Here is a 13,346-nt window from a genome sequence, read left to right as displayed (position 1 = left end):
TTTATGAATCTGAGGTTTGTTTTACTTATGACTAATCCCATGCTGGACCTACTGTCTCTAGTTTTTCCTACTCTCCTGTTTCCCAGTTCGTTCCTGTTTCCTTGTAGGGTCAATTGTTTTTCTATAATACTTCGCACCCTGTGCTTGTGTGCTCTTGTGTGTGTGTGTGTGTGTGTGTGTGTGTGTGTGTGTGTGTTGTGTGTGTGTGTGCTCTATTTTCTTTGTCTGGCCATGGATGAAAGTGAGGTTTAAGTAATGTCCATTATTCCTATTATTTTTCTCATGTTTGTATAATATTCTTGCTGATTTTATATATTAAATACATAACCCTTTATTATTCCCCTTTCTTACCTTTTTTCCCCCTTGAGATTCTCAATATTTAATAATATAATTCCCATATCCTCTGGGATCATTTATAGATGTATCATATATAGCTCTATTGCTCTTGACACTATTGAAGATATGTTTCTTCTCTTCTAAAGACTCTAGATCTTTATTGTGTATAGTACTTTTCAATTGCTGGAACGCGTTTTCCTTTTGATGTCTTTTTTTTTTTTTTGACTCATTTGCATTTTAAAAATTATTTATTTATCTTTAACATTCATTTTAAAAAACTGAGTTCCAAATTCTCTTTCTTCGGTTACCCCTCTTCCACCATCAAGGCATATATAACATATTTCCATTATTTAGCCATGTTGCAAAATGACAACAACAATAAAAAGAAACAATGTAAAAAATATGTTTCAATCTGCAGTGAGAGTTCATCAGCTCTATCTAGAGGTGTGTATTTTCATCATGGGCTTTTTGAATTGTCTTAGGTCATTTTGTCTTGCAGGGATAGAAAGTCTTTCACAAGTATAGATAAAGTCTGTCACAAGTGATCACTGTTATAGTTGTTAATGCATGCAGCATGATTATTTCACTTTGAATTAGTTCATATAAGTATTCCCAGGTTTTTCTCAGTATCAGTTTCAGAAAAACTATTATTCCTATTATGATATTATTCCATCACAATTATGTACCACAACTTGTTCAGCTATTTCCTAACTGATGGACATCCCTTCTTTTTTCAATACTTTGCCACTACAAATATTACACACATAGGTCTTTTTCTCTATTCTTTGATCTCTTTGGGATACAGATTCAGTAGTGGTATTGCTGGATCAGGGGATGAATAGTTTTATAACTCTATGAGTATATTCTAAATTGTTCTCCAGAATGACTGGACCAACTTGCAACTCCCCGTTTGCCAATTTAAAGTTTTCTCCTTCACTTTACTCTTTTTAATCAAAAATGACTGCAAACTATTTCATTAAAGGTCCATTTCTGCCCCCTAGGATTATGCTCAGTCTTATTGAGTCCTCTGTAATATCATATTCCAAGTTCTCCTCTCATTTAGAGTGATAGCTAACATAAAAAGCATTGTGAGGTACAAACTGGATAATTTTAATTACATTAAATTACAAAGGTTCTGGAAAGTAAAATCAGTGAAGCCAAGATTAGAAGGGAAGTATCAAATTGGAGAAAAATTTTATAGTTTCTCAAATAAAAGTCTCATGCCTCAAATACACAAAGAACACTCATAAATTTATAAGAATATGAATTACTCCCCAATTGATAAAGGGCCAAAGGCAGTTTTTAATGAAAAAAAAAATAAAAACTATATATAGTTATATGAAAAAATACTCTAATTTTTAACTGGTGAGAGAGAAATGAAAATTAAACAACTTTAAGGTATCATCTTATACCTGCCAAAGAGACTAAATTGATAGAAGGGGAAAATGACAACTATTGGAGGAGATATGGGAAAATTGAGACACTAATTTACTGTTGGTAGAACTGTGAACTGATCCAACCATTTTGGAGAGCAAACTGGAATTATGCCCAAAGAGAGTTATAAAACTGGTAAACCCTTTGACCCAGCAGTGCCATAACTGAGTCTATTTCCTAAGGTGACTAGGAGAAAGGGAAAAGAATTTATATGTTTTAAAATTACGAAGCAAACAACAATAACAACAACAAAAGGTGAAAATACTATGCTTTGATCCATATTCAGTCTCCACAGTTCTCTTCTGAATGTATGTGGCACTTTTCATCCCAAATCTTTTGGAATTGCCTTGAATTACCACATGGTTGAAAAGAGCCACTTCTATCAGAATTGATCAATGTACAATCTTGTTGTTGTCGTGTATGATGATCTCCTGGTTCTGCTTATTTCACTCAGCATCAGTTCATGTAAATATCTCCAGATCTCTCTAAAATCATCTTGTTGGTCGTTTCTTGCTGAACAATAATATTCCATAATATTCATATGCCACAATTTATTCAGCCATTCTCCAGTTGATGGGCATTTACTCAGTTTCCAGTTTCTAGCCACTACAAAAAGGGCTGCCACAAACATTTTTGCACATGTGGGTCCCTTTCCCTCCTTTGAGATCTCTTTCTGATGCAAGCCCAGTAGAAACACTGCTGGGTCAAAGGGTACGCACAGTTTAAGCACTTATTATGTGTCAAGTCTATAGTAACTCCTGGAGATACACCAAGGAACTCACCTTCTAATGGAATTCAAAACAAAGAATTAGGATTAGGAGCTGGTTTTAATACATTTGGATATATAATGTTTGGCTTAAAGATACAGGAACAAAACAACACCTCTATTTTATAAAGGGAGGGTCAACATTGTCTATTGTACTCACTTTGTCTTTGATGGACTCAAAGTCAGGTCCGAGGCCTCCAAGCTTCACATCTTTTTTCTGGTAACCTTTCAGATTGTAATTCTAAAAATACAGTAATAGAAAAAGAGTTAAAGAGTGTCCTTCAAATGCTTACATGTAGCTCCCAGTCCCCTATATGCTTGAAAAAGAAAATTATGAAAATGAAGAATGAAAATAAACTTTAATAATGAGTATCTTAGCCATTTCTGGATTCTCAAACTGGATATTAAGTTATTTGTGATCTATGAGCTATCTTAGTTTTTCTACTTCTAAAATGATGATTTGAATTTCTGAAATGAATTGCTTCTAAAACTGTGACACTTCAGTAGGTGTTATTATTATCAATAAAGAAAATTTTAAATTATGTTATTACTACTATAACCTCATAAGGTTGAAAGGAAAGTATACCATATACTTGAAAACATGATATAAATATAACTTCACAAAACTGAGTTATTTACAGCAAGGTCCAATTTGGTAGTAACTATACTAAATATATTTCTTGGAAATAACAACTGAAATACATAAATATTTGATTTAAATGATAATATATACTTTTGTTTTACTTTTCCATAATACTGTTCATTAACAATGTTATGAAAAAAATTCAGAAAAGCAGCAAAGGGAGCTGTAATTATAGCAATTTTTCAATGGGACAGGGAAAATGATTAAAAAGAAAAAAAAAACCTTGCTAATAATTCATTCTATTCAAAAGCAAGCAAGCAAGCAATGTTATGGCTTAGGACAACTTAGGAATTATTTTTGCTTAGTGATTTTTTTTAGATCATTTATAGGGCATAGAGAATACATTTCATAGTATAACTTTTCAGCTATTTCATTTTAAGAATGTGCACTAATACAATAAAGTTTCTGGTTGTTATTGGATTATTGGTATTTTGCAACCATCATAAGAAATAAAACAAAACAAAACAAAATACCATTGTTTTTCTGAACTTAGTGGAATGTTAGAGAATTAACACAACTTCTAATTTTACCATTATAATTTGAGCCCCTACTTGCCACTAGTAGTAGAAGCCTTTGTGATATAACCTTTTTGCCTTTAGGATACCCTCATTTCTATACAGTATTAGATAATACATCAAAGACAGTGCAAAGAGATTTAAAAGATAATTTAGTTCACATCTATATTGATTTATAATTAAGAGTAAAAGATTATATCCTTTATATAAACTTTATTGACAATTAGTGGAATATTAATTCTAAGAAAATACTAAATAAATGCTTTTGGTGGATTCATGTCCATCTGTTAACGTTATTAAAGAATAAAATTTGTACATTTTTGAAAACAACTTTTATTTTCATGTGCATGTGGTTTGAAGATTTACTTTTTTTTTCAGAATCACTTTTCAAACCTTTTTTAGTGATTTATTTACTGGAATACCTTTTAATCCGCAAGGTTCAGGCAATAGTAGAGAGAAGAAACAGAGACATTAAGACACTCCTCCAAAAAAAAAAAAAAAGGGGGAGCCACAGGTAACCCTGGAGAACTTCTAAATTTAGTTTTCTATACCATTAATTTTCTAATTTTTGACATAGATGCACTGGCTCCGGCAGACAGGTTTTATAACCCACCAGAAGGGCAGTGTCCAGTGTGAGCAGCTCCACTGTCCTTAGATAATTGCCAGGTGATGTGGAGAGACCCAGAAAGTGGTGAATGGAAGGGACCAGATAAGTTAACTGCTTAGGGGAGAGGGTTTGCTTGTATTTCTTCAGATGGAGAAGGACTCAGATGGGTGCCAACGAGTTGTATCCACCTTGTCCATCAGAGAGCGACAGAAAAAGAGAAAAACCTCAAAACAAAGGAGAAAATCTAAGAAACATCTGACAGTGAAAGAGCATGGCTAATAAGAAGGCTGTTAAAGAACTTTAAAACCAGCAGGAATCATTGGATTTCCTAACACAAGATGAGATTAATGGACAATGGACTTATGGACATTTATAAATTCTCAATTTATGATTATTTAATCATGTTTGTTACATACTTCTAGTATGTATTATGTTACTATGTGTTTATGTCATCCATGTAATTATGTATAATGCCTCCCATATTGATGGATTTATGTTTCAAGATCATGACCATTCTATGTTCTAAATCAAAAGAAAGGGGGAGATGTTAGGATTACAAGGTGAGAACTCAGGTTGTCTGGACAGTGACAAGGTAAGAACTCAGGTTGTCTGGACAGTGACAAGGTGAGAACTCAGGTTGTCTAGACAATTACAAGGTGAGAACTTAGGTTGACTTGACAGTTCTCTGGCTCAGACCTTTGGTTGGGCCCTTTAAAGGGATTTTACCTTCTAAGAGGAGCAAGTTCATTGGTGGAAGTATTTCCCCATGCCCCATTGAGTTCTCACATGCCTATTCTCTGGGAGGATAAAAGAAGAGCTGCATTGCGTCTGAGAGAATCTACTCTGGGATAGAGTTGTGATGCCTGGCAGGCTGAAAGGAGACCAGTCTGATCTGGGGGAGAACAAGAGCTGGAGGAGATTCAGAGCTTCCAAGAAACCTGTGCACAGAGAAAAATATTTTACAGATCTCCTCCCAGAGAAGGATTATAATTGAGCAGACAACCAGACCCTCACAATTCAAGAACTTTACAACTTTTCATCATTTTCTTTGATATTCTAGATCTTTTGTTTTCCCAAATGGATTCTGTTATTATTTTTCAAATTCTATAAAGTATTGCATTGGTATTCTGATTAGTTTAGCATTAAATGTACACATTAATTTTGGTAGTATTATTCACCATCCGTTGTTCTTTTATTAAATTGGTATGGCATATCCACAAGCACTAAATAATGCTTGAGTTATTTAAGTTGTTCTTTATTTCTTTAAGGAACACTTTGTAATTGAATCTGTACAAGTCTTTTGTGTGCTTTGGAAAATTGATCCCCAGATATTTTATGCACGTTGTAGTTATTGGGAATGTTGTTGATTTTTGAGGATTTATTTTGTGACCTGAAACTATACTGATGTTCTTAATTATCTTACTAAATATCTGCTGATTCTCTAGGATTTTCCAAGTAAATTATTTTATCGTCAGCAAATGGGTAGTTTTATTTTTAATTTTTATTCTTTTAATCCATTTATCTTATCTAATTGGTAGCATTTCCAGAACCATATCAAATAATAATGGAGAAAATGGGTATCCTTTCTTTATTTTCATATTTAGTGGAAAATGTTCCAGTGTATCCCTCACTGTATATGACTTATTTTTGAGAAATTGTTTTTTTATGATATTAAAAAAAGTCCCTCTAGACTTACACTTTGTAGGGTTATTTTGTTTTTAGCATAAAAATGCTGTCCAGTGTCAAAGGGTTTTTTTTTTTTTGTTTGTTTGTTTTTTTTTACGAATCTATTGAGATAAGCATGTGGTTCTAGATGTTTTAATTTTTAATATGATCAATTTTGTTAACTTTTCCCTTAATACTGAACTATATTTGCAATCCTGACATAATGACTCAGTCTTTGGATAAATTATTATTCATTGAATAGGATTTTGTTTAAAATTTTTGAGTTAATGGTCATTAATTATATTGGTCTATTTTTTTCTTTCTCCCTGGGTTAAGCATTAGAACTATATTTGTTTCATAAAAAGATTGTGAAATCTTTCTCAATTTTTGAGAACAATTTGTAAAATATGGGTATTAACTGTTCTTTAAAAGTCTGAAAGAATTCTCCTTAGAATCTATAATCCTATATAATCTATAATCCTATATAATCTATAAAGACCAGAAATTTTTTCTTTACAACTAAATCAATTTCCTTTTCTGAGATAGGGATTATTTAAGATCTCTATCTAGTCTTCTGATAGTGTGGGTCTTTTGTGAGTTATTCCTCTATTTCTTTTGTGTTCAAGGTTTTGTTAACATATAACTCTACACAATGTTCTTATTCTTTTTATTTTTTCTTGTACTGTGATTTCACCTTATTTGTCATCTTACTGATATATTCTTCTTTTTAATCAGATTAGTTTAGAATTTATCAATTTTGCTAGTCTTTTCAAAGAGCCATCTTTTAGTCTTATGTATCATTTCAGTAGAGTTTTTCTGCTCCCAATTTGGGCATTCTCCTTCTAAATTTAACTTTTAATTTCTAATTTAAAAATTCTCTTTTATGCTTATTTTAGGTTTATTTGATGGTCTAACTTTAAAAACGCATATTCAGTTCATTAATCTTTTTTGTGCTATTAATGTATGATAGTAAGGATATGATTTTTCTGTTGAGGATTACTTTATCTTTTTGGTATTTTGTTTCATCGTTATAATTTTCTTTTACACGGTAATTGTTTCTATAATTTGACCCACTCATCATTTAAGATTTCATTGTCCACTCTTCATTTAGGTCCAAATCTTAGTAGTTTCTTAACCAATTTTGGCTTTGTAAAGGTTGTATAAGCTCTTTCTTTTTTACATTTGTTTGCAGTATCTCTGTACCAATTTTTGTAAAAACACTATGTGGTACAGAAAAATACTTATGTTGTTTTGCTATTCCATTTAGAAGATGTCATAAGTTTTTAAAGTCTAGTTTCACCTTCAATGTGTTCAGTTCCATATTTTATCATTAGATTATCTTTTTGTTAGACTTATTAGAATCTAGTAGAGGGATGTTAAATTCTCCTGTCACTGTTGTATTTTTGTCTATGTCTTTCTGAGGTTCAGATAATGCTTTCTCTATGAATTTGGAATGTACAAGTTTATTAATTATATTGGTTTGTTGTCTATGATTCCTTTCAGCATAATATAATTTCTTTTTAATCTCTTTTTACTTCTTGATTGTTTGTTTTTGCTTTGCTAGCAACTTCTGCTGTTTTATGGGACTACTTGATGCATATTAAATTGTTTTTTCCCCATTCCTTCAGTTTTGTTTTTTCGATGCCTTTGTTTTTAAAATGTGTTTCATGTTATGCAACAGATTGTAGAGTTTTGTTTTCTTATTCAATTTGTCACTTTTTTGATCTACTGGATTTTAATTCATTCACACTTAAAGTTATAAGATTTCAATTTATATTTTCTTCCTTTTATATTTTTCAAGTTATAATTCCTCAGCTCTCCTACTGTAAACACAGCATTATATTTTTCACTTTAATTTTTTAAAAAAGATGCTTTTGTTCCCATTAACTCTTTCATCCCAGATTTCTTCTCATTTTTTTTACCCCATTCTCTTTCATTTTTACTTATTAGTCTCTTTTTCTGTTTGTATCTTTTTTCCTTTCCTCCCTCCCTCAGTTATTTCTCTTCATTAATTTTTTAAAAAATTTCATTTTTGTACTTCTTTCCAAAAAGAGTCTCTCACTCTCTTCATTATTTCATTCTTTCTGTCCATCCAAAATTCTCAATTCTCTAATTCATAACTTCTATACTTTTTCCTGATTAAAATATGCTTATTGATATATATCACACATGCTTTCTGTAAAATATAATTTATAGTCAAAATTTCACACACAAATACAATATGTGATATATAAGACCTAGTGTTTCCACAGAAATATGCAAGAGAATCATCCTGTGAAGACAGCATCTTATTGTAGATATTATTTTTAAAATTTATACATAAGACTAAACTAGCTGAAGGTTGTGAAGATGGGAAAGAAAAGTTTGTAGCTTAGTTGTAGTATATATGCTTAACAGCTTTATGAATATTAACTTCTCCCCAGGAGGAGCTAGAGTTCATTTTTGTTAGGTTCTTACTAAGTACTAATGAGATAAGGAGATATTGGGTTCTTACTAAGTGCTAAGTCGGTACTTAACAATTCTCTAGTTCCGGCCTTTACTGGTAGTTTGACTTGTGAATTCCTAAGGAAGAGCTTGCGTGCTTGGGAGGAGCAAGCTCATTGGTTGAAGTGGTTCTTCCCAGAAGCCCTTGCATTATCCCACGCCCATTCTCTGGGAGGATAAAAGAGGCAACATTGGGCCTGGACAAGCAGTCTGGACTGAGGAAGGACAAGAGCTAGAGGATCTTGACATGAATATGGCTGGAAAGAAAACATATCTAGGGGTAAGTATACAGGAGGCAGAGTGGGAAGTCACACTTCCTGAAGTACTCAACATTTGGGGAAACAGGGAAGTGATCTTACAGTCAGGAATAGGGATATAATGCTTGATCCTCCTTCTTCTTGGTGTAGGCCCCTAAAACAGGACATATCCACTTCTGCAAACATGTAATAAAACAAGACTTTTCACTTCACCCTTTTTTGAGTTCAAGAGGTTTATTTCTCACAAATATCAGATATTTAGGCATAAATCTACAACATTTCCCCCTTTCTTCCCCCCTTCCAAATGTAGAAAATCATGAAGGGCCAGTGTTGGGAATATTCCAAGATAAATAAGAAATGAGTTATAGAAGTGAGATAAATATTACAAAAATATTGCCATCAATGACTGGTCTTTATCTTTTCTCTGTATTCTTCATTTAATCCAAGCTTATAAAGTATCCATCTAGGCTCTCTTCTCTAACCATTTTCTGTTACTGTCTTGTAGGGCTCTGTGAATTAATTCTCCTTTTCTATGCATTCCCCCAAAATGCCAATTATTGCAGGTGTTGGAGAGGACAGTGCCTCCTGGTAGAGGCCTTCCCCATGACACCCTGATTTTGTAGCCCACTTATGATCTAGACCTTTTCCCCCACATATGTCTCACAATTTCTCATGTTTATATTCTTCTTGGGCATATACCATTTGTCCCAAGGTTTCCAACTCCCCAACTCTCAATGTAGGATAAATAGCGTTTTCAATTACCAAATCCCTAGGTCTTATCCACTATTATATTCCTCATTTCCCTTCACTGACCATCTTTTTTCATCCATACGAGCATTTTCATCAGTGGAACCACCTTCCCATGTTCAAAGCAAGGCCTCCTTCCTTTTACCTCCTTTTTAACTCCCCTCCTCCCACAACTGACTCCTCTGTAAGCTCTTCCCTTTTGAGAATGTAAAGGTCACCTTTCCCACCTTGCTAGCCCTTAATTTGACTCTGGCATATCAAACACTGCTCAATATCCCATCTTTTCCCTTTCTCCCACCCTTTTCATGAATCTTCCTATGCAATAATATGTCTACACTAGAGTACTGTCAGGTTTGTCACAACACCTCCAAGTCCACTAGAAATCTACCAGATTTATGTTTTCACCTCATCTCCTTGGGTATATTTATAAAGAAGTCTCTCACGTCTCTCTATTGTTACTGTTGTAGTTATTATCCCTATCTGTTGTATTTAATTCATTCTTCCTGTATTTTTATTGTTTGGGGTGTTTAAGAGGTAAATAATTTCTTTAGTTCTGAAGAATTAAACCTTTAAATATCTAAAATGTTACAAATTATTCTTTATTATTGAACATCATCTTTTTTCCTTTACAGAAAAGCTTAGATTTGCACTATTAATTTGGGCTGAAACTTGAGCTCTGCTGCTCTTTGGAACACATTATTCCATTCCTTTCTACATTTTATAGTGGCTGCAGAATACTCTTGTATTATTCTAATATCCCTTCCTTTGTATTTGAAGGTCTTATTTTCCTGATGGATTGCGGAATTAATTTCTGAATTGAATTGTTAAATTTAACTACTGCATGTATTGGAGTTTGCAGCCTTAGTTTTTGTTTTGTTTTTTTCTTCTGGAGGTGATCAATGAATACTTTCGATGAAATTTCATTTTCTATGTTTGGAAGTTCTAGATAATTGTCTTCTATTATTTCCCTCATTATAGTGTTAGGGTTTCCTGTCTTTTTCTTTTGGGAAATCTATGATCTTTGATTTCAGTGTTTTTTGCTTGCATTGTGAATTTATTTTCTTTTAATAATATTATTTTTTGCTTTTTTTTTTCTAGACTGTTTTTCACTTCTGTGTATTTGCATTTAATGTTCTTCACAATCTGGCACCACCATACCTTTTCAATCTTAATTCCCATAATAAACTATTTCTAATGATGTTGATCTTCTTAGAATCCAATACCCCATCTCACATTTCTCACAATCTCCTTCTTGTTTAGAATTGTGAAAAGCAAAACAAAACAAATCTATTCCTAATAACAAATCCAATATGTCTGAAACTGAAAAGAATGAAAAAAATGTTGACTTGAAGTTTACATATGATCCAACTTAACTTTTGATCATTCACTGACCACTAATATAAAAGATGATGTATTCTTTATTCCTCCCAATATCAATTGGAAAAAAGTCTCAGTTTTTAAAAAAATTGGAATTCCAGTCTTAGACAATATGGTGAGAAGGGAAAATATGATGCAAAATGGACTTCCATCAGATGTTGGATACCATCCCATAATAAGTGTTATTTATATCAAAGATTTAATTTTCAAGTGTTGAGCTAGAAGGAGTAGCTTAACTTAAAGTTTTATGCCTGAATTTACTAGTTTGGCTCAAGCTGCCTTAGCTGGTTCTCACAGAAGAGATACTTTTAAAATCTTGCCAATAAAAGCCTTTTGTAGCCTTTTAATATTTAAATGAAAGATTCAAGATTTTTAAAATATCTTTTTTGGGAGTTACAAGTCCACAAAAGTTTCTAATTCTGGCACAGGGCGACATTCATTTTTTTCCCTAAAAGTGAAACTCCTTTTCAGAAATTATAAAATTAGGGAGAAAAGAAACTTTAGTTCTAAACAAGCTATTTCCAGGATGTGCTGCTGTATGTCTTTGAATAAGCAGCCACTGATATTAAGTGAATCTGGTAATGTGTAAGTATTACAACATCACACATTTGCTCTTTAAAACGTATACCTAGTTATTCACCTTTGTGGAGAACAATATTGGACTTTTCTAATGGAAGATTATACAAAGCATAACCATTTGGCTGTCAGTGATTAATGAAAAATTCTTTTCAACTGTAGAGTTGGGACAAAGTATGTCTGAATTGAAAGTGACACTGGGTGCTTTGTGAGGACTTGGTTTAACTTTGAAAACTCATGTCCCACTGAGGGGATACAGCAATGTAATTCCTCAGGAAATTCTTCAGATGTGTAAGTGTGAGAAAGTTACTTGAAAAAAAAGACAAAAACAATGCTTCAAACACTGGGGAACAGTAAATGAAAGAAATTTGCACTGCAGTTGCTAAATCTAATCCAAATAATGCCTTCTCAAGTGCAGTCAAGCAGCAGTACATATATTGCCTGCTACAACAAATATATGAGTAATTACTTTAGCTTAAAACAAGATGCTTTGAGGCTTCTAGAAAACTTAATGTTTCCATGTCATGGACACAGATGGATTTTTTATACTGTTGTATCATTTCTTATGTATTAATGATTACAGTATAAATGATGATGATTCATAAACTAGTGACCAAAGAACTCCCAGGACAAAAATAATGGTTAAGACTCATTATTTTTACAAATCTTGTAACTTTTAATATGGTTCAATTTGATCCCCTTGGAAACCAAAAGATTTGATCTGACTAACAAATGGGCATGAGATGGATAATGATTCACTCCATCTGGTGCTGTGGCTACCTGCTGTCCTATACAAATATCTTTATTCTAAGTCGTTTTGGCCCCTGGAATAGCTTAAAGTGCAAACAATAGTTCTGAGTGTTTGTCAGATAAGGTTCTAAGGTCTTTAAAACCAAAGGGGGAAAAACAGCCAAGATATTAATGTATAACATTTTGTGACTAGTAGTAGTTTTGTTTTAAAAAAAAGGAAAAAAAAAGACAAATTTGGAAAGAGAATATGATTTTGGAAGTTAGAAACTCAAGGTATTATGCTCTTGGTAACATGTAAAGCACCCTAGGCATATCTATATGCTTTCCCCCTGTGAAACAGGAACCTTAAGTTTATTTAAGAAGTTAAGTCCTGAGAGTCTTAAACAACTAAAAGGACTAAGCAGAATTGAGTTCAAAATACTTTTTCTCCCCTAAGGGTAATTCCTGACTGGCATGATGCTTAAATGAGGAAGGATAGAAGTCTTTTCAATTCAGCATTACTGAGGCTCTCATTTTAACCCTTATAATCTACAAAGTTTGAAAGAGCTAAATCACTTGGACATTCCATAGTTACAATTCATATGCTCTTTATATCGTTAAAAATCTAAAGGTTGTTTAGAAATGGGATATTCTTTTTTGGTGGGTAAACATTCTTACCTTACTGACAACTCTGTCCTTATGCCTCCTCTGCTTCTCCAGTTGTAGCAGGTAGCCTTCAGAATTGCAACGGCTAAGTGTTGTCTGACTTTTCTGGCTTTTTCCAGTATTGAGTTGGGATTCACTGTCTACTCTTGAGAATATTGATGGAAACATGGTATTGGAGGAAGTCACTTCACTGGGTTGAACTTCTGTAAGTTGCAGTAAAGCTTGTTGATGCTGCTCCATTATTTGGGTGAGCTGAGTATCTGGAGAAACCCTTGCTGGTTGACTTTCAGATGAAGGATGGAATTTCCTTCACAGAGTAAAATTAGTAAGATTCTCAGTTATCAAAATACTGATGCACAAAATTAACAGGATTAATTCTCAAACCATGAATATGACAGGTATATTTGCTTATACATACATATATATGTGTATATTTGTATAAAATTCTGCTCTATTCTTAAATGATTTTAAAAATTCTTGTTATCCAAATTGACTCTCTGGGATGGCAGGAAATTCTAGAAAATATAGATGATATAAAAACAAA

The 13,346-nt window shown here is 32.8% G+C and overlaps 1 protein-coding gene across 5 annotated transcripts in view; it reads right to left on the bottom strand.

Moving 5' to 3' along the window:
* Positions 1–13,346, bottom strand: part of JHY (junctional cadherin complex regulator) — a 112,930-nt gene that overhangs the window by 11,415 nt on the left and 88,169 nt on the right. For all 5 annotated transcript variants that reach the window (XM_074302703.1, XM_074302701.1, XM_074302700.1 and 2 more), the window contains 2 exons: positions 12,815–13,109; positions 2,697–2,777 (listed from right to left, as the gene is read on the bottom strand). In XM_074302703.1, the coding sequence (XP_074158804.1) occupies positions 2,697–2,777; positions 12,815–13,109 (376 nt within the window). The remainder of the gene's footprint in view (positions 1–2,696; positions 2,778–12,814; positions 13,110–13,346) is intronic.

This window comes from Sminthopsis crassicaudata, chromosome 3, assembly GCF_048593235.1.
Source record: "Sminthopsis crassicaudata isolate SCR6 chromosome 3, ASM4859323v1, whole genome shotgun sequence".
NCBI classification, from domain to species: domain Eukaryota; kingdom Metazoa; phylum Chordata; class Mammalia; order Dasyuromorphia; family Dasyuridae; genus Sminthopsis; species Sminthopsis crassicaudata.
Note: the sequence above shows the minus strand (reverse complement) of the source record. Positions and strands in the feature narration are given on the sequence as shown.